Source organism: Strix aluco, chromosome 10, assembly GCF_031877795.1.
Source record: "Strix aluco isolate bStrAlu1 chromosome 10, bStrAlu1.hap1, whole genome shotgun sequence".
In the NCBI taxonomy this organism is placed as follows: domain Eukaryota; kingdom Metazoa; phylum Chordata; class Aves; order Strigiformes; family Strigidae; genus Strix; species Strix aluco.
In genome coordinates this window covers 15,767,733-15,789,372 of record NC_133940.1, presented here as the reverse complement: position 1 = coordinate 15,789,372, position 21,640 = coordinate 15,767,733, and the positions used below count along the sequence as shown (strand labels likewise).

At 43.8% G+C, this 21,640-nt stretch overlaps 1 protein-coding gene across 1 annotated transcript; it reads right to left on the bottom strand.

Moving 5' to 3' along the window:
- Nucleotides 1-4,731: 4,731 nt before the first annotated feature.
- On the bottom strand, nt 4,732-6,288 carry LOC141927709 (protein shisa-1-like). The gene is made up of 2 exons (XM_074834960.1): nt 6,018-6,288; nt 4,732-5,216 (listed from the first exon to the last, which is right to left on the bottom strand). The coding sequence occupies exons 1-2, from the start codon at nt 6,286-6,288 to the stop codon at nt 4,732-4,734; spliced, it is 756 nt and encodes a 251-aa protein (XP_074691061.1).
- Between the last annotated feature and the right edge of the window lie 15,352 nt (nt 6,289-21,640).

Here is a 21,640-nt window from a genome sequence, read left to right as displayed (position 1 = left end):
CTTTGGAAGTCAGCAGTGGGGCTACTATGCTAGCCATCACATATCAAGGGAAGGAAGCAAGCTGGCAGCACTTCGTGCAAGTTGAAACCTCCCACAGTGCTCCTGCTGAAGAGAGCTTATTTAATTTAAAAAACAAACAGAAAGTATACGGGCAAGAGTGCTCACTTACAGATACGTATTGCATCTCTCAGAGGCCCTAGAGGGAAGGGGGAGCACATGAAGATCTGTTTTTTTCCTAGGCAGGCATAGATTTACTGGAAACGAGATTGCAGCCTTCTCCCCTCCTCCACATCTATGAGCTCTGGTGCAGCAGCACATTCACTCTCATGTCAGATGCTGTGTTAGTGGCTATGCAGACACATGCATCCAGCCAGCCAGGACTGCGTCCATTCCTCCGTGTCCCAACTTGTGTTAAAAACATCCAGTCTCATTGTGCCCTGTGAACTTCCTTCACCCCATGCATCTGTATCAAGGCACTGGGACTCCAGAAGGCACTTCCCAGTATGTGGGGCTTTGTTTAGGCACTGTCCTTTCCACTGTATTAACATCTAATTCAACGTAAAGTGGTAGTGTAAAGATGATTAAAACAGTTTCAAAGTAATTGAAATATATATCATTTTCCACTACAACCTTGAACTTACATTGTAACTACCTTCACTTTCTTGTAGGAAGCACCTAAGGAAGTAGTATAACTTCCACATGATGAATGCTTCTCCTTGCTTTGAGATTCCACAGAAACCTGTATGTTCGATGGGCTTTTGCATTCTGATAATTTTTGATCCATTTGCCAGAATACCTGGTACTGAAGAATAGCAAATCAGCGTAGCTCTGCTTGAAGGATGGAGTGCGTTCTTGTTTCAATTCAGAGTTGAATTGACTTGATTGGAATGAATTGTTGCAGATCTTTGTGAAACCCTTGGCATAAACACGAATAAAACCATAAATCATCCATAACTCTGGGTTTACATTTTAAAAACTACAGCTATGCTGAATAAAAGCAAATCTGTCACATAATGCAAGGCAAATATCGATCATTATTCTTAGCCAAAGAAATTCATTATACTGTTAATACCAATAGAATTACGATCTAAGTTATGGAGCCAGACTTGCTGGAATCTCTTCACAGTTCTGCCAATACACTGTGTGGCCTTGGAAGAGGCAAAGAGAGAAAGAGGTTAAAGACAACTTCTGTGCACCTTAGTTTTCCCAAAGGAAAACTGGAGATACTCACTTGCTCAGCAAGGGGGGGGTGGGGGGGTGCTTTTTATTCAGTACTTTCAAAATCATGGCTTTATAGCATAAGAAGTAAAAGCTCTTTAAGTTCTGCTTTTTATTTTCTAGTAGCACAGAGTGGATTGATCAGTGCTGTATATTAATTCAGTGAAAAAAAAAAAAAGAGTAAAGCAGGAATATTGTGGAGACACAGTTATAAGCAACAAAGCAACACAGAAACCTGCCATGCTTTAAATTAATTTGGTTAAATCTGTCAAAAAATGTTCAAAAATACATTTTGGTTTATCTTAGATCAATTAGGAACAGATTGAAGCTACAGAAAATTAAATCCACTGTTCAAACCAAGGCAATGCCATTTGCAGACAAGCCTGTCAGAAACCACATGGACACCATCCTGCAAGCCTTGTAACAAGCTTTTGAGGGCTAAAGCTCTCATCTTCACCTTTTCAATTCTTAACTCTTATGTTCTTTCTTCCTAAATCCAGAAAGAATACAGCGGGAACAATTCAAATCACCTGTATCATTACTGAGGATTAAGGAGCAAAGAGTGTAAATCATTTCTTAATTAGAAGTTGAGGAGAATGGGATGGGGGCATCATTAGGCAAACAAAGCAAAGCACCTAGTACAATAGGTGGTAAGTAGACTATTAGTCTCTGCTAAGTACTTCTTCTTTAGCTTGAACTAAGAAAAGCAGTTTAGGGGAGGAAAAAAGGGATTTAGCATGAACATATCCCAGCTATCTAAAGATGTGCTAAACTCAGTAACAAGGCCCCTCAAATTAGTAAAGGGATAAAATTTACATAAAAAATACTCCGTGCTTTTTCCTTAGTCCCCACATGAGTTGATCTGCTTTTAATGCAGATGCTAATTGAGACCAAGGTAATCCGAGTTCACAGTGGTGCTTGATGGAAGATGTTAAGCAAACGGTTCTTTGAAAAACAGCTCTGCAGCCCATGGAGTGCAACAAATTGATTAGTTCTTGTTTTCTATTGCAGTTTTGAAAAGAAATATTGAACTCTTGAAATATTTGACCTGGCTTTGTTGCCGCAAACACTAGTTTTAACTATATAGAAAATACTGTGATAGGGATCCAGAAAGTCCTGTTGTTCCTATACTAGCATTGTCAGTGAGCCTCTGGTCAATTAAACCTCTGCCTTTTTTTTTTTTGTCTCAGTTTTTCAGTTGTGGAATACACAGCGGAAGGTGGGGGAGAGGAAGCTATGCTGACTCCAGTCTGCTAATCCTTGCCAGAGAGCAATTAAGGCAGCATTCACAAAACCATTTAGCTTTTCTGTTCGTCACTTCTGATCAACTTTTTTCCTTTTACTTCTTTAGGGTTACACATGAACCTCTTGACCCTTTTCTGTTTTATGGTATCAGGAAGGCTATTTCTCTGGTTTCTTACTTAATTTAAAACCTTATCCTGAAGCTGCCTCCTGGAGAGCTTTCAATTTCTGTTGAAGTTTACAGGAGGCCTATATATACTACAGGCTGAGGCTTAAGTGTACTGACTGCCAGGTCACATATTCCTTTACCTTTCTAGTTCAGAAAATCTACAGTAGAGAATAATCATGTATTAGTAAAGGAGAGACTAGCTGATAAAACCACCTCTTCTCCCTTTCTAATGTCCAAGTCTACTAACCATAAAATGTATCTTCCTAACAGCATAAATGTGATGCGAATTGCGCTGTATTTCCCAGAACAAAGAGCATCAGGAAGGATTTTGTTAATTTGTCTTTGAACTGACTTGCCATGGTGTACTATCAAAATTGAACACTTAACCAGATAAACTGCTCCATGTAGCTGCAGATTTTCCTAAGCCATCTGCAAACAACAGTTACTTTATAATAAGGAAACATTTTGCAAAGTGCTTACAGCAATACAAGTTTAAAACCTAACTTTAAAAACCATCATTCCAGCTGCAGTACTGTGTATTGGCATAGTTATCAATAAATCCCAGTGACCTTTCACTGACTGTAACAAGAACAATGCTTTTAAGTTCAAGCTAGTGTATTTCTGGAAGCCTTAACTTGCTATTTTTCAGTATTAAAACAAGTGTACAACACAAGTCTCAGTATTTTCGGGAAGCTTTTATTTTTAGGGTATTCTGTTTTCATGCTTATATTCTTATTCCAATTTTAAGAGGAACTAACCAAACAAACCTAAGTCACAGCCCTGGGTCAGCTAAGTCCTATGAAGTTTCTGATTCACACCCATGAAAGAGTCAGGAAGTTATCCAAATAGATCACTTTGCCCCTACAAACTAGGACACTTAGATATATGTGTGCTTAGTATAAGCATTACTGTAGGACATGCTGCTCACCAGAATTACAATGTAACATTCTGAAGTAAAATATACATGAAGTAGTGTAAGGTCATGACATTTGTTTACAAAGTTTATTAGTCCCATTGACTTACAAGAGAAGTCTCCAAGGTTCTTTATTGTACCACTTTTCTGTTTGATAGGCAGTGCTAACACAGGAAAGACTTTAGCATTTACTTCTTACACACATAAGATTTTTAAGCCTTGACCCCTGCTCCTTCTGGTAACACCCGTGGAGTCCTTTTAACATGCCTTCAGAGTATAATCACTCAGGTTTCTGTGCTGTGAGGAGGTGTTAAAACACTCCAGCAGTGAGTAGTATATTTTGACAACTTCTTCCTATCAGTGTCCTGCTGTGAAGGGGATGGCTGCAGTCAGGCGGCATGCATCTTAACAAGGAGTCAAAGTAGGCAAGCTTTTCCAGCATATTCTCAGAAAACTGATTAGTCTTATTTTGTTCTTACATTGCCCTGTAATTCTTCATCCGTTTGAAATGTCTAGTTACTCAAAGAAAGAAAAAAGACCACTAAGACACCGGAAGAGAGGAAGCAACACATACGTTGTTTTATTACTCTCCCCTAGGATCTGTACTAAATGTACATTTTAATGAAATTAGGGCTAGAAGTCACTCCTTTAGCAGCACCACTTGACTGGTAGCTCATAAGAGGCAGGTGAGTCACAGGTAGTGTTTTACCATCTTGCACCAGTTTACACTAGAAGTGTGTAGTAGCTTAAGTACAGCCTTTCTGTGCTTTACAGGCTGTCAAGTGTCCACAATTGATAACTCCACTAAGGTACCTCCCTGTCCTAAGTTGCTGAGAAGTGACACAGGTACAGAAATTGAAACCAAGTCCTCTAACATGTCCCCTAGAGCATGGTATGGCAGCTTGAAAGGACCAGGGAAGGGTGAAACTCATTTCTACAGTTTCAGTCATTCCTTGAACAAGTATACAGGCCTCAGAATCTGCCTTTTTCAATAGCGTTAAAATAATACAAGTTAAAAACCCAAGAACCTAAAAGAAGTTCTAAACCATCATCTTCAAAGCTGTAAAAAGCCAGAATTGATGCACTTCCTAATAGGGTCAACAGTTCAAAATCCTCATTTCAGTCCCAAAGAACTTTTTATAATAGTGAAATAGCACTCGGTTCAGGCTGTATGCTGTGTGTCATCTTCTCAGACATGAACTCCCGAGTACATCATGTGGTCACCCTGTGTTACCCCAATAAGGGATGAGTTAGCACTGTGTCCATAAATTGTTCTTTTCAGGAAAGATGCTGGAGCCATTATTGCGGTACGATCAGTTGGTATTCTCTGGTTAGTGCGTGAAGGGTGCAAGAGTTTTCCACTGGTAGGTGGAGGACTTAAGAACCGAGCATCTTCACCCAACCCCATAATAGGAAGGGATGGAGCTAGAGTCATGCAGATGTTGCTGGTCTGAGGACCACTACTCAGTGAGCTTCTGGTGGCAGAACTGGAACTGGAGAGGCGAGAAGGAAGATCAGGTTCTAGTAGCCAGGTCTGGCCAGGTGCAAGTCCACTTTGCTGCCCCTCATCCTGGGATTTTAAGCATTTGCAGCAGCAAATTCCAACACAGGTACCACCAACAACAAATGCCACAAATACAGACCCAACAAGAAGGAACGGCAGGTACACGGGCACTGAAAAAGTAAGAGTGACATTAGCCAACCATTCATTCGTGGGGTATTCTAGGTTATATTCTGTTCTGCAGGCATGCATGCACCAAGGAGCAGGCCAGAGTAGTTCTACTCGCAACTCTTGCTGCTACAAGATTAGAAAGTGGCACTTGCTAGGCAGGCTCATTTGAAGAAGCCTAAAGTGCAGAGGGTTGGACCAGCCGGTCCTATCGCATCTGCCATTAATACCCATGCAAGAGCTGTTCCAGTACTCAAATGTCATAGCTACTGTTCACTTGTGCATGATTAAGTAGAAATTCAGAGTTGTAATAGAGTATTACAGTTAGTACCTAAACGGCTGTTGGGTTGCCTATGGAATCTGGGTTTGAGGGCTAGAAGTATTTTTACAAGCCAGAACTTAAGTTAAATGCATTACTTAGAGGCATCCACATGCATTAACAGAACACGTTAGCGACATACATGTTCCACCAGAGATATAAATATCAGAGGTGTTATGGGATTACTTTGTTAGTAGTTTAGAGGCTTTTCTGAGAGTAGGACCGACAGAAAAGTCTTTTGAGTGAAGCCCCCAGTTACTCCCTCTTCCCAGTGAAGGGAACTGAGTGGCTCTGGCCCCTGCAGCCACCAAAATAAGCACTGTGCCTGGGCTCCACACCTTTCTGCTGCAATGGTTACAGCTTGGAGCTCTGACGGGCAGAGGAACAAAGGAAGGATCTGGCTGATGCCACCAAGGGATGCAAAGAAGAATGCACATCTGATATGTGCCCCCCCCCCCCCAATTTGCTAGAGGCACGGGAAGCTTACCTGGCACTGGAGGCCTGGGGCTGGGCTGCTGATGGTCACCAGGGCACTGGCCCTGGTCCAGGCGGGCCTCTCTGGACGAGCAGCAGTAGCGCAGGCTGCAGGTCCCGCAGCACAGAGTGGCCTCCGGGCCATCGTAGCGCTCGGGGCACTGGAAGCCGCGGTGCCAGCGCTGCGGGCTGCCAGCCCAGCCGTGGCAGTACTCCCCGGCCTGCCCGGGGGTGCATCGCAGGGCCAGCAGCAGCCCCAGGGCACAGAGAGCCTCCATCGCCATGGTGGGTCACACAGGAGGTTTCACCTCTCGCCACTTGGCCCACACTGCCCTTTCCCCCCCACACCTCTTATTTTAAAGGTAAGGCACACACCACCCCAGGCAGCTGCGGAGTGCAGCGCTCCCAGACCACCAGCTGCCCACCAAGGCACTGCCTGAGCTCCTATTTCAGGAGGTTTTATCTCTTGGCCTGTGACCTGCCTTTAATCCCCTCTCTTTACAGCAACAAAGAAGGACCCACTAATTGAAAACCATTTGCAGCTACTCCAGCTCCACCTTCCTCATTTCTCTCCTTCAGTCCTGCAGGGAGCAGCCACTGGTTCCTGCTGGAGATGGCACATCTCACGCTCATGGTGAGGCATTTCCACCAGCAAGTCAGCTTAGCAAGGCTAAGGAGTCTGAAAGCCCAGGGCTATCCTGGTACCAAAGCTTCATTCCTTCAGTGGCTCGTCGGTAGCTGAAGTGTCAGAGGTGGGAGGCTGGGGACAACACATGATGACAAGTGAGAAATAAAATTTCCAGAGCAGAAAGAAAATACAGGGATGGTCTATAAAGTGTAATTAGTACAAACTCATATCAAGGTAATTTTTACCTTGTTTAACATGGATAATCAATTATATAAATACAAAGAAGAATAATCTGAAAATGTAGGAAAAATTAATTTTTAAAGCTTTAAGGTGGTCTAATTTCTGTCTCCGTTGTTGAAAACCTAAAGGCTGATAATTTTAAAGGGTCTTTTGCACTTCTGCTTTCCCTACACACAGTGCAATCCATGAATTGAAAAGCATGTTTCAGGGGACAAAATGCCTATTTTAGGATCTGTAGAAGTTTCATCTACACAGGGGAATCCTGCAGTGTTACAAAGACCCCATAGCAGCACAGGAGTGGTAGTGAGCTCTTCATCTTTGAACTAAAAATAAAACCAAACCATTGGTTTTTGGTCTTTCTCAGTTCCCTTACAAGTCTGACTACTTGCTATATTAACAAGACCCACGTCTGAAGCATGGTTAGCCTGTGCTTAACTGCAGTGAGGAAGAAAGTTATTGCTAAGTGAGCACTTTGAAAAGCAGGGAGTTAAGGCAACATCTTTTGGACCAATATCCTGGTAATGTGTAGCACTATTTGCAGCTTGCTTGAAGACTCCAAAACATATTCTTGAATGTACTCAAAAGCTGGTTCCCACACAATTTTTTAGGAGTGTTGCCATTGATTGTCCACTGATGCAAAGTTTTAGAAATATTTGCACAAAATTATCTCCCTTCTGATGATTTTTTTGTTTTAATATTAGATAGCAGCTTGCACATTTATGCTTTATTAACTATTTCATAGGTTCAGTTGAGTCATATTTCAATCTGCTCATCACCTTTGCCAGTCAGCTACCTTTTGTGCATAATTTTTTAATTGGCTTTTTGGCAAACATGGTTAAAGAGATCCTTGGATTCAGAAATGTTAAATGAAATCTCTGCTCAGAACTAAAGACCTTTCCAAATGCTGCTCAGCTCATTGAGATATGCATTTTGCCCTGCTTCATTTCAGCTCTGCAAGTGTAAGGTTGGCTGACTGAGTAGGACCTAATCCTATAAATCCATGGGCACGATCTAGAAAATACTGAGCAGCCCCAACACCCTTTAAAAGACAGCCAGAGGTGAGTGATGTGCTATCCTGGACTGGACTCGCAAAGCACTGCAGTGATACTTTAAACCCAAAGCTCTATTTGCCTTAAGGCAAATTCCAGTTTATTCACACATTCAACCTCAGCACTGTTAGGCTAGACTAAATGCTAACTTTTATTATTTGTTGTTATGGGAAAAAGCAGCCTTAGGCTTTAGGCATGTGCTTAGCATTTTGCAGAGTTCATCATAATAAAATGTACCTCAGTAAAGGTAAAAGGATGCGATTATTTCCTACCATCTTCCACGTTAAAAGAGTATAAATCAGGTATTCAAATGCTAAGAAGTTCCTAAAGTTGTTCATTGCATTAACAGTTTGAATGATGGCTCCCCTTGCATGATTTCCTCTCTCTGCATATACACTATCTTTAACAAATTAGTCATGTATTATTTTTTCCTGCATAGGATTACACTACCTCACTTAGCAGGGATAAACTCTTAGAAACTAAATGCAGAGCTCCTGTTCAGGGTCTGCATGTGTGTTTCTGTGTGTTCCAGGGGACATTTGTTTCCCGATTCAAAATCTCTCATCTATAATTTTGTCATAGACTGCTCTGTGCTGTGATGTCCACTTAACCGCTGCAGAAGCAGATGAATGTAACTGTGTATAAAAATTGTATATGCTTACATAACTTGTGACCCACTTTGAATTTTGACAGAATAGAAAGGGCTACATGGATGTATTGGAATGCTAGTTGGGAACTACAAGGGTAAATCATTAGTAAGTTTCTATTCGAATTCTTTGTGTTCAGTCACTCACAGATTTCTTAAGTCTTTCACCTGCCAGGATGAAATTTTTCGTACTTGTTCTTTGCCAGCTTTGGGGAAGTTTTAAACAAAAGCAATCCAGCCTGTTTTGCATGAGAGAACAGTGATGATGGTTTCCCATTATTAACAACAACAAACAATCTTGTTACCTTTTCTGACTATCCCTGCAGCCAAAACAGCTTGAGCTTTGAATTTACAAGTTACCATGGAAATAGCCCTTAGGGAGAAGTCTCTTTTCCATGTGAGGGTTGTTTCTGTTATTTAGGGAAATGTACATTCCGCCTCGAATTTTATGTTGGCAGCAAGATGATTAAAAACTCCTGTTATTCTAAGCAGAAAGCACAAACTGGAAACTTCCTAATTTGCAGTAGCTTTGCCTTCTCTGCAGTACCAGTGTTCAGTATCAGTGTTTTACATTCTTCTATAATGTTGAAGGTTGAACTCTGCTACCAGATTTCAGGTATAGTCTTGTCATTTCTTAATGCCAAGTGAACATTAAATACAGAAAAAGAAACAAGGGAAGAACTAATCCCTCTCTGCTAACGTGAGGCTGCAGTCCAGTAGCCAGATCCTCTAACGTGCTGATCAGTTCTCTCCTGATGCTGCGTGTGCTCCTTCCCTCTGACATCATGTCTGTCAGTGCTGTGCTGGGTACTGGCACCAGCCAGGACTGGCCCTAAATAAAATATGGGGGAATATGGGAGGCACAATGAGAGTGCCCTGCAGTAATTTAGTTCTTTCCATTTCATGAGTGTGGCTCTTCAGTAAATTCTGCCTATGAGAAATTACACAAATATTCTATGATAGATAGCCAGGCACTACATACATTTTTACCATGCTTGATGTGCATCATCAAAGCCACCTGCCTCCAGCTGTTAGCTGCAAGGCTGGGGGGTGGTCTCTGCAACTCGTTATTCCTCTGAATGTTTCCACACGCGAGGGTGGAGTGCGGATGTATGGTGCTGGCTAGAGAGCCTTGGAGAATGGAGGTTTCCGCTGAACCACTGAACATACAGCAACCTCCTTCTCCCTGATCTCCCCGATGCCTTTATGCACATTGAAAGATTAACACAAGAGGGAAGGAGATAGTTGAGTGTGAATGTCGAATTGAGAGAGGCTCAAAGGTGAAGAAAGAGAGAATCAGATCTGTCTAAGCAAGGAAACAAGGAACGAGCAGGTGGGGAGGGGAGAGAGTAGGCAGGGAACCAGACTTGGGAGACTGAATCGTGGTGTGAATGGGGACCCTGGTAAGGAAGACTGAGTCAAGACATGTAGGAAGGGCAGTACTGCTCTGGAGACCTGGGGGACTGTTTGCGGTGTCAGGAAGAGAAAACTATTTGGAGCATCATGGAGTTCATCATAAGCTAGAAAGCAACTGCTACCCGAAATGGCTGCTGTAAAGCTGTTCTGGGAGTTCTGTGCTTCTGCCTGCCTCACCCTGTGCCATCCATGCAGATGTAGTCCAATGGATGAGGATTTTAGAGGATGAGGGAGACTGGGACTGACAGGGCAGAATAATCATGGTAGGAGCCAAGACTTAGGATGATGGTTGTGATTTAGAGGGAAGAGGCGGGGAACAGCTGCCCAAGGCAACTGGGATGGAGTGAAGGAGTCCACTGGCTGGAGACAAGACTTGCTAGGCAAGTTTCTCTGGGGGATTTCTGAGCCCAAACTGAGCCTCATGGGACTGAAAAACAATGCCATCTCATGCCACTGAGCAGTTCTCATTAACGTGTTGAGGCCTGATTCTCTACTCACATTAGTGTTAGGCAGCTGCAGGGAGCTACTCCTGGAACATAGGCTGGCGCTAGCAAGTGTGAGTCCCATAGAGCAGTCTCCTAATTCTGGCTCTGTATAATGCAGACAGGTAGCTCCCTACAGTGACTGCTTGCTAACTGAAGATTTGCCCTTTAACAAGTGTCCCTTTATTAGTAATTATGGTAGTATTGCTTTATTATGTTATAATTAAGGAAGTGAACAATGCAGGAAAATAAAAGACTAATTCAGGATAGACCCAGGAGGCCTATGTGCCAAGGTGATTGGCAAGCACACATCTTTCTCTGCACGTCATTACTGGAGGTTGATTAGTGAAGGGGTGTCATCCCTGAACCAGGGGGCATGCTGTGGATACTTAGCAAAATCCATGCTTTGCCATTGTAATGAGGAAACTACAGAGTCACTTGAGTGTTTAATATAATGAAGAAGCAAAAGCTGCAGTATCAACTGATTGCTGAAGATACAGATTTAAAACTGGTGTCAGGTTTTCTTCTGTGATGTGGTACCAAGGTGTGCTTATGTTATTGAAAATAATGTAACGTAGGCTTGAATGACTTCATCTGTTCTTTAAATGCTTTGGCCAGGTTTTAGGTGAAAACAGGCTAGAGAATCAACATTAACATCTGTAAAAATGTATGCTACCTCTGCAGAAGAAAACTAGCAGACCTGTAAGCTTATTAGTTTAAAAAGGGACACAATTTCCGCATGTTTTATATAGAAACAATTACTGCTGATTAGAAGCCTGCTGGTTGACGTTAGTGCTGTGTGCTCATGTGAGCAGTGTCCTGCTGATGTGTGGCTTTATTTTATCAACATGAGCGCAGAGATGAATGATGCCAGAGCAGGCACTGTGGAGCAGAAACAAGAGTGCTGGCTGGAGTAGCCAGTTCTCCTTAGGACTGGAGAGCTCTCCAATTTATTTCTTTTTTTTTTTACTTCTTTTTAGGCACGTTAGCTTTTTTCTTTTTAAAGTGAGCTGCAAATTTAACTGAGTTTCAATTTCAGAAATTTTCACAAAGTTTCCACAAGAAAGAAAAGAAGACAAACATGTTAGCATTCTGCTTTGAGAGGTGCATGAAAAAGAAGACACCTCTATCTTTGATCTATATGTACAGTTATAATAGTTGTTGTGTATACCTAATACTCACAGTCCCACATGAGCCACATGTCATGACTTAGTCATAAAAGTCTAAATGGAGTCTATATTTTACATTCTCATTTTCTAGGTAGCCACCTCTTTAAAAACAAAACCAAGAAATATTAAAACCAGTCAGTGCTGTTCATCTTCCTCAGCAAAGAGAATGGGACAGACATGGCTCACATCGGTGGATTTAACACCATTAGTCCTTTTGGGGGGCATTATTTTTTGACCGAACTAGCAATTTCCAACAGACTTCAGTAAAAATCCAGGTCTTTAATTTTTCTTGAGTTAGACTTTGATAGCCCCTTCACTCCTGGTGATCTTCCTTCTCCCAACTGCATGTCTGTTTTCTCCTTCCTGAACAGCCAGCCTTATTTCTGCACTTTTCTACCACAGGTCTCTTGAGGGAGCAAATTAGGTGTTCATGTGTTCCCTGCTGGGCTCTTCTCTCTGGAGTGAGCCCCCTCTTGATGTCAGCAAAAGGCTGGACAGTCCAATGGCCCTCCTAACCTAAGACAAAAACCATCTATTACAAGCAGTTACTGGAAAAGAGAATGGCAGAATTCACTGAGATGGTGATTTACTGAGGTGTGCTCTTTGAATGATTGTGCAGCCTGAATGCTCTTGATTGTTCATATACAATAGGCCTGATTTTCAAGAGGGGACCAGTCCCTGGGAGTCAGCAGGAGCTGCTGGAGCTCTGCCTGTGTAAAGATCAAGGTGAGCTTGGTCTGTGTAAAGATCAGGCCCAGGCAGTGCTGAACAATGCTGCCATTGCAGATGGAACCTAAGAATCAAACACAGTAAGAGTGGAGCCAAACTTTCATTGCCAACTCAAATCACAATGTGTTTGGAGATCAGACAAGTCTGGATTTTTTTTTTATTTAGCTAGTTGTAAGTTTTTCTTTCTTTTTTGAGATGCAGCTGCTTCAGAGTTGAAAGGATTAGAAGCATGAAATGCTGGAAATCTCACAGGAAGACCTGCTCTTAAAATCTCCAGCTCTGAATTGGATGAGTATCTGACCCCTTGGGCTCTTATTATTGTCTGTTGAATTTTTTTGCAGTAGGCATTTTCTAGCTAAGTACAAAAGACTGCTATCAGAGGCTTGGTGTTTATATCTGAAGTCAAGTCACTGTAAAGTATCATGACAGCTTGAATCATACTTCATAAGCTTGACTCAAGGTCTTTGCAGGCATTTGGGTTCATCAGAGCATGGTCAGGAATAAGTCCTGACACGGTGTCTGCTAGGCTGTGGAATAGCAATTTCATTTGTATTTCTGTGTGTGTATTACCTCTCAGTCAAGGAAACTGTGCGAGGTGCTGTATAAAATAATATGGGAACAGTTTCTTCCCTAAGTTGCTAATAGTCTTCACGTGAGGCGTTTTGACTGAGGAGACGTACAACAAAACAGTGGGACTACAGATCAGCAGTGAGGTCAGCTTACTTGTGAGCTACAATTGTTGATGTATTGTGAGTCAGCACAGCAGAGCATGCCTTTGAGGAGCAGCTTTGTGAGTATTTAGTTACAAGGACCTTCTCTCAAACAGGATAATGGAAAGTGCAGAAAACCCATAGGCATTCACTGAAGTTTTAACAAGCTGGAGGCTTTCTATGGGCTAGCAGGGAACTAGAATGAACATTTTCATAGCAATTGAAAGGTGGTAGAAAAGGTGAGGACTAGTGTGAAGATTTTGGAAACTGGTTGAGGAAACGTCTGTGAAGATGCTGAAAATAAAGAAAAGAAACTTACGCTTGATAGGAGAGAGAATAAGGAGTCAGCAGGGAAGAGTCAAAGAGGGGTAAGCAGACAGAATAGGGTTGTATTTATCAAGGTGATAACCATAACAATATGTTGAAAGTCTGGCAGTGCTTCTCCTAAGAACACTTGAAACACTGAAAATAAAGACAAGAAAATTACCAGATAATTTCATGCAGGAACGCATCCTTCACAATTATATTAAGAAAAGAAGATGGAATAAGGTAGACGTCTTTCTAAATAGCTTTCCTTTTAAAATTTCTGTAGGAGCAAGGCAATGTAGTAAATGGAGGTTTGGGACCCAATAGCTGTAAATTCCAGATTTCAGTCAGTCCCAGAGAAGGGAAGACAGAGACCCAGAAAATATGCAAACCAGCAAAGAGGCAATCCTTTCAAAAACACCATATCACCTAAGGGGTTTCAGTGGAGAGTTAAGGCGCGTGATGACTGACCTAGATAGGTCAGTCCCAGGGCTGTACTTAGACTGTAGGCACTGTATTGGGGATTAAATTAAGCAGTGATTTAGACATCCTTTGTAAGACTCATTCTTCTATTTCTTGGTACAAGTCTTCATAGTGCTTTCTGGTTGCTGCTTGTTTCTTTCTTGAAATTACTTTGATGTCTCTTGTGATTGTCTCTCTTGACACTTCCTTACATTCTGCAGACACAAGTTGTGATCTGCTTGGCAGTTCTGCAATTGCTCTGACACTTGAGAGAAACCTTATATGCCATCAGTCACTTATCGTTGCTTTGAATTTGCTGGCAGACCATGTGCCACTCATACATGCACTGTGGAATTGGCTTTATCTTCCCTGGCTTGTGGTTTGGGGACCACCTGTCACAATTCCTCATTTTAATCCTTTTTTTTTTTGTGATTGCACTGGCAAGATTCATCACACCATAGCACAGGGGTAGTCTGCAATAACTGGTGTGGATGTCTCAGAATGTAAACCATGAAACTGCCTTGAGGGATGAGGGAAGACCCTGGAGATAATAACTGTGAGCACAGGCTGCAGACCCCCCTACCTCCAGGCTGTTTCTCGCAGAACAATGTGTGAGCAAACCCTGTGATGCTGAATGTTGTTTGTTGCTTCAGTTTCAAATTACAGCTCTGACATACAGACTGTAATAAAAGCAGAACTCAACAGGATACAAAACCATGTGATACAACAGGGATCACATCTTTTTCTGATGCCATTCTTTCCATTTCCCTCAAAGTTACATATGGGATGGATTTGGCCCTAGAGGTCTAAAATGTCCTGACAACACCCACATGAACACAAACCAATGAGTTCTGCACAGCATGCATGGATCAGCAAGGGAAGGCAGCTGGGAAGTGCAGCTGGGAACTGCAAGCACTGGCATGTACAGTAAAACTGATCACTTGGAATTTAGGCAACGGAAAATATTTGAAGAAGATAAACAGTAAATCAAACTGTTGCCCTCACAGAACCCAAGCCTTTCTAGAAATTCAGTTCACTTGATATTTTTACTATTTTACATTTCTGCTCCATGGCCATTAAAATAAGAGCTTCTCTGAATGATTTCTGAGTAGAAAAGGAAGCAAAGTGGCCACATTTTACTATCTTCCTATGCCCAGGGAACAACAGTGCTGGAGAAACAGGGTGTCATCCCTGCCCTGTTCATTACCAAAAGGTTCAGATCATTTAAAGAGGCATTGGTATTTCTGGACACATAATCATAGAATCATAGAATGGTTTGGGTTGGAAGAGACCTTAAAGATGATCTAGTTCCAAACCCCCTGCCATGGGGGGTAAAACAGTTTAAAACTGTTACCCCTTGTCCTATCCCTACACTCCCTGATCAAGAGTCCCTCCCCACCTTTCCTGTAGCCCCTTTAAGCACTGGGAGGCCACTCTAAGGTCTCCCTGGAGCCTTCTTTTCTCCAGGCTGAGCACCCCCAACTCTCTCAGCCTGTCCTCACAGGGGAGGTGCTCCAGCCCCCCGATTATCTTTGTCGCCTCCTCAGGCCCCGCTCAAGCATGTCCATGTCCTTCTGATGTTGGGGGCCCCAGAGCTGGACACAGGACTGCAGGGGGGTCTCACGAGAGCGGAGTAGAGGAGTGAATCCCCTCCCTTGATCTGCTGGCCACACTCCTCTTGGTGCAGCCCAGGATATGTTTGGCTTTCTGGGCTTCGAGCACACATTACCAGGTCATGTTGAGCTTAATCAAAGCCAAACCTCAAGGTGAACCTCTGAACCTCTCTTAGCTTGACCATTGCTTCTTATGAGTGATGTTTCAATTTTCATCTAGTGCCAAGAAAAGTCTTTCATTCTCCCCAGCTGGCATCCGAGATAAGGGACTAAAGCCCCCGGACATTAAAACATCGAACAGTTCTGTCATGTGTTACTTTAGTCTCCTGCTCAAAGTCTTTCTCTTCTTGACGAATCTCATATATATAATGCAAAATAATCAGTGAGCAAAAAAAGGGTAGCAATTTAAAGTGTGGCTTTGAAGTTTAGCCTGTATTCTGGGCGGTTGCCCTTCATTTTCTGTCTATCCTAAAGTGTCAACTCAGGCTGTTAGGCCAGATCTACAATGGCTGGTATACTACATCACGGAATACTCTTAAGATGCACTAGGAATTAGTTGTGGGTTACAAAACTGCACTTTCACTAAGATACCTACCTCATTGCTGATCTTTTTGCCGCAAATAAACAAAGACCAGGATACATTTCTTCACATCAGTTTTGCTGGCATTACTGTTCAGTCCCATACCACACCTCAGCCGCAGCCTTGGGTATAGCAGCCATGTCAGCAAAGGTTTGTAATGTTGCCAGTTGTTAGTCAAAGTGCCACACACATCAAGCGTGTGCTCCCAAGTGTGGGGCTCACTAAGCCACAGCTTCCCTTACCTGCCAATTTGGCTTGAGCTGGTGACATGTTTGGCTGAATATCTCTTCAGTGCCTTCTACTGTTAACTTCCAGTTGCCCCCCAACTCTGAAAACTGCTTGTCATCGAGTCTTGCAGGATGCTCTTACGGTAATTTTAGCACTTGGCTGGGGCCAGTCCTATGCCCTGTCCCTGCTCCCAACTCCTGATTGCCCACAGCGTCCTCCTCAAATGACGATACCATTGGTGGGGTTTCACCACACAACAGAGAAAGAAGGGAAACAGGGAGACCTGCACAGAGATCTCTGCAGAGCGCTCTTCTTGGTGTTAGGGATGATGACAGATGGAGTGCTGCCAGGGGCAGAAGGGATGTGGCAAGTGGTCCTTCCTGATGGAAATCTTTTCCAGGAGCCAGCAGCCAAAGCTGGAGATTGGTGTAGCTTTCTTGAACATCAGGCCTTGCAGAAGACCTCTCCTAAGCAGGTATCTGTTTTCACCCTGAATGAGTGTGCATCAATTGCCACCATCAGGCATTTGCATTCTCTCAAAGAATACAACTCCGCCGATCACGTGTCTAAGCAACAAAACCCTCCCTGTGTTCTCTTCCACCAGAGGATGCCAGGGGCTGAGTAACCACCAGCCTCGGCAGCCCCTTGCAAGATTGCAGAGATCCCTGCACTCCCCGGGTATCCTAATGATGGAATACACATAGCTAATAAAATTTGCTTTTGCTTTTATCTCCCTCCTTGGAAGGAGAGTTATTACATGTTGGCAGACTTCAACAGAGGTGGCCACAAAGCCCCAGCTCAGGCACAGAGGTATTTGAGGGAAACAGCCAGGTCCAGACCCATTTTCTGTTCCAGCCAGCTGCACCCATTCAGGGAAATGTTGAAAAGGGAGGTGGTCCCCCCCCTGCGGTATTTTCAGAATGCACAGTTTGCTTATAGCTCTTGGTCAGGCTAAAGCATATCATTGTATTTTTAACCAACATTAAGTGTTCTAAGGCCTTTTTCAAGATCTCCTATTCCAACCAAGGGAAAATTTAAAGGGCCAGTTCCTCACCTGAAATAAAACTTTTCAACTTGATTAATCATCAGCTGAAGGTTTGGCCTTTTATTTCTTTGACAGAGAAGATAAAAATGGCCTGGTTTTTTTTCCCATTTTGCCATACGTATTCACCTGTCCCATGAGCAGCAACGGCAAATTTTACTACCTTTTTCTCCTGTTAGCCATCTAGACGGAACAAAGCTAGGCAACACAATCTGGAGCCTGTTTTGTCTTGCATGATATCAACATATGTATTACATGAATTTCAATTGCAAAACCAGCAGTGCAATTCCCTTGTTTTCAGATCAAGCCATCGATCATATTCCCGGAAGTAAGAAGGTTGCATGTTTGAAGTAAAGGGCACTATTTGGTCTGTATATCTTCATTAATTATTAATGTCTGGGCTGAGTGTGCAGGAATAGCCATGGGGTGAGTCCATCCTTTGATTTGTTACCCAGGCAAGTGTGATATGGACTTACTGACACTTAATGAAGGTAGAACTCTAGGATGAGATTTTATTTGTCTGTTTATTTTACAGAGTCACTTTTTACAGCAGAGTTCCACTTTGGTATTGTAATAAATTTATGAGATCTGCTTAATGTTAGGCAGAAATAACCTGCTGCATAGACAACCTGGTGGGACAGGAACAGAAGACATGGCAGAGACAAGTAGAATTGTAAGACTAAAGAACCAGTCTTCATCTGCTGAAGTGAGGCATATGTTATATATGAATTCATTTTTTAATCTCAGCTGGGTGACATTTTCCCAAATGCAGAAGTGTCACAGAATGAAACAATTCGTTGTGATTGGCACACTCCCCAGAAGAGGATATTGCCAGTAAGGGCTGATGACATGTTAGGTCAGGACTGCAGTTCACTGTTGAGCCTTGAGACTGAAATAAGGGCTGCTCGAAGTCAGGGTTGTGTTTGCAGAACTGCATGGGGTCAGCTTGTGCTCTCCCTCTGACACAGAGCATGTTCTGAACACGTTACTAAAAAACACTGATGGCATTTCTGACACATTTCATACAGCATGTGTATAAAACCTCCATTCTGCCAGTTTCTCTTCCAATTCAGGCGGTTAAATTGAACTTACAGAATCATAGAATTATAGAATCACTTAGGTTGGAAAAGACCTTTAAGATCATCAAGTCTGTTAACCTTATACTGCCAAGTCTGCCCCTAAACCATGTACCTAAGCACCACATCTACATGTCTTTTAAATACCTCCAGGGGTGGTGACTCAACCACTTCCCTGGGCAGCCTGTTCCAGTGCTTGATAACCCTTTCAGTGAAGAAATTTTCCCTAATACCCAATCTAAACCTCCCCTGATGCAACTTGAGGCCGTTTCCTCTTGTCCTATCACTTGTTACTTGGGAGAAGAGACTGACCCCCACCTCGCTACAGCCTCCTTTCAGGTAGTTGTAGAGAGCAATAAGGTCTCCCCTCAGCCTCCTCTTCTCCAGACTAAACACCCCCAGTTCCCTCAGCCGCTCCTCACAGGACTTGTGTTCCAGACCCTTCACCAGCTTCATTGCCCTTCTTTGGAGAGGCTCCAGCACCTCAATGTCTTTCTTGTAGTGAGGGGGCCTCACCAGTGCTGATTACAGGGAGACAATCACTTCCCTAGTCCTGCTGGCCACGCTATTGCTGATACAAGCCAGGATGCCATTGGCCTTCTTGGCCACCTGGGCACACTGCCAGCTCATATTCAGCTGGGTCTCGATCACCACCCCCAGGTCCTTTTCCCGCAGGCAGCTCTCCAGCCTCTCCTCCCCAAGCCTGCAGCGTTGCGTGGGGTTGTTGTGACCCAACTGCAGGACCCAGCACTGAGTCTTGTTGAGCCTCATACAGTTGGCCTCAGCCCATCGATCCAGCCTGTCCAGATCCCTCTGTAGAGCCTTTCTACCCTCAAGCAGATCAACACTGACACCCAACTTGGTGTCCTCTGCAAACCTACTGAGGGTGCACTCAATTCCCTCATCTAGATTGTTGATGAAGATATTAAACAGAACTGGCCCCAATACTGAGCCCTGGGGAACACCACTTGTGACTGGCCACCAACTGGATTGAACTCCATTCACCACCACTTTTTGGGCCCAGCCATCCAGCTAGTTTTTTACCCAGTGAGTAGTTCACCCATCCAAGCCATGAGCAGCCAGTTTCTCCAGGAGAATGCTGTGGGAAACAGTGTCAAAGGCTTTACTAAAGTCTAGGTAGACAACATCCACAGCCTTTCCCTCACCCACTAAATGGGTCACCATGTCATTGAAGGAGATCAGGTTAGTCAAGCAGGACCTGGTTTTCATAAACCCATCCTGACTGGGCCTGATCTCCTGGTTGTCCTGTATGTGCTGCATGATGGAACTCAAGATGATCTGCTCCATAACCTTCCCCAGCATCGAAGTCAGACTGACAGGCCTGTAGTTCCCTGGATCCTCCCTCCAGCCCTTCTTGTAGATGGGTGTCACATTTGTTAACCTCCAGTCAACTGGGACCTCCCTGGTTAGCCGGGACTGCTGATGAATGATGGAAAGTGGCCTGGTGAGCACTTCCACCAGCTCCCTCAGTACCCTTGGGTGGATCCCATCCAGCCCCATGGACTTGTGTGTATGTCCAAGTGGAGTAGCAGGTCACTAACCATTTCCCCTTGGATTATGGGGGCTTCATTCTGATCCGCATCCCTGCCTTCCAGCTCAGTGACCAGGTACCCCAAGAACAATTGGTCTTGATATTAAAGACAGAGGCAAAGAAGGCATTAAGTACTTCAGCCTTTTCCTCATCCTTTGTCACTGTTTCCCCCCCTATCCAGTAAAGGATGGAGGTTCTCCTTAGCCCTCCTTTTGTTGCTTATGTGTTTATAGAAACATTTTTTATTGTCTTTTAAGGCAGTAGCCAGATTAAGTTATAGTTGGGCTTTGGCCCTTCTGATTTTCTTCCTGCACATCCTCACAACATCCTTGTAGTCCTGAGTTGTCTGCCTCTTCTTCCAAAGGTCATAAACTCCTTTTTTTCCTGAGTTCAAGCCAAAGCTCTCTGTCCAACGAGGCTGGTCTTCTTCCCCACTGGTTCATCTTTCAGCACATGGGGACAGCCTGCTCCTGCACCTTTAAGTTTTCCTTCTTGCAGTATGTCCAGCCTTCCTGGACTCCTTTGCCCTTCAGGACTGCCTCCCAAGGGACTCTGTCAGCCAGACTCCGAAACAGGCTAAAGTCTGCCCTGCGGAAGTCCAAGGTAGCAGTTCTGCTAACGCCCCTCCTTACTTCTCTAAGAATTGAAAACTCTATAATTTTGTGAGCGCTGTGCCCAAGACAGCCTCCAACCATCACATCACCCACAAGTCCTCCTCTGTTCATAAACAGGTCTAGCGGGGCACCTTCCCGAGTTGGCTCCCTCACCTGCTGTGTCAGGAAGTTATCTTCCACACACTCCAGGAACCTCCTAGACTGTTTCCTCTCTGCTGTATTGTATTTCCAGCAGACATCTGGTAAGTTGAAGTCCCCCGTGAGAACAAGGGCTAATGATTGTGAGACTTCTCCCAGCTGCTTGTAGCGTATTTCATCTGCCTCTTCATCCTGGTTGGGCGCTCTGTAACAGACTCCCACCATGATATCTGCCTTGTTGGCCTTTCCCCTGATTCTTACCCATAAACACTCAACCCTATCACCCCCATCACTAAGTTCTAGACAACCAAAATACTCCCTAACATACAGGGCTGCCCCACCACCTCTCCTTCCTTGCCTACCCCTTCTGAAGAGTTTATAGCCATCCATTGCAGCACTCCAGTTGTATGAGTCATCCTGCCATGTTTCTGTGATGGCAACAATATCATAGTTTTCCTGTTGCACAATGGCTTCCAGCTTCTCCTGTGTGTTGTCCGTGCTGCGTTCAGTGGTGTAGATGTGCTTCAACTGTGATCCTGCCACATTTTTGGGGGGGAGAAGCCCTAATTCCTCCATGACTGTTCTCAGACACTTCTGTGGTTTCTAACCTGTCAATAACACTTGCGTCTTTGCTGCCACATAGCTCTCCAGCCCCTGCCTCCACTGAGACAACAACCTGAAGGACCCCACTGACACACTGTCCCTCAAACATTGGCATGCCGTCCCCAGGCTTATCTCTAGTGAGCCTGGTTTTATCCCTTTCCTCCTTCAAATCCAGTTTAATGTTCTTTCAATGAGCCCTGCTAACTCCTGTGCAAAGATCCTTTTCCCCCTTGTATTCCCCCTTGTAATTCACTTTTTTCTCTCCATACGAACCTGATGACAGAGGAGCAAGAAGCAAGAAGACATCCCATACATTTTAGAGCCAATAGAGTGGCTCCTGTTCTACCTCCAGC

What these genes read in the sequence shown, in the direction of transcription:
- LOC141927709 (XM_074834960.1), bottom strand. Translation starts at nt 6,288, where the DNA reads ATGGCGATGGAGGCTCTCTGTGCCCTGGGGCTGCTGCTGGCCCTGCGA. An exon ending in CCCCAGGCCTCCAGTGCCAG is followed by an intron (nt 5,217 to 6,017) that starts GTAAGCTTCCCG and finishes TTACTTTTTCAG; the next exon opens with TGCCCGTGTACCTGCCGTTC.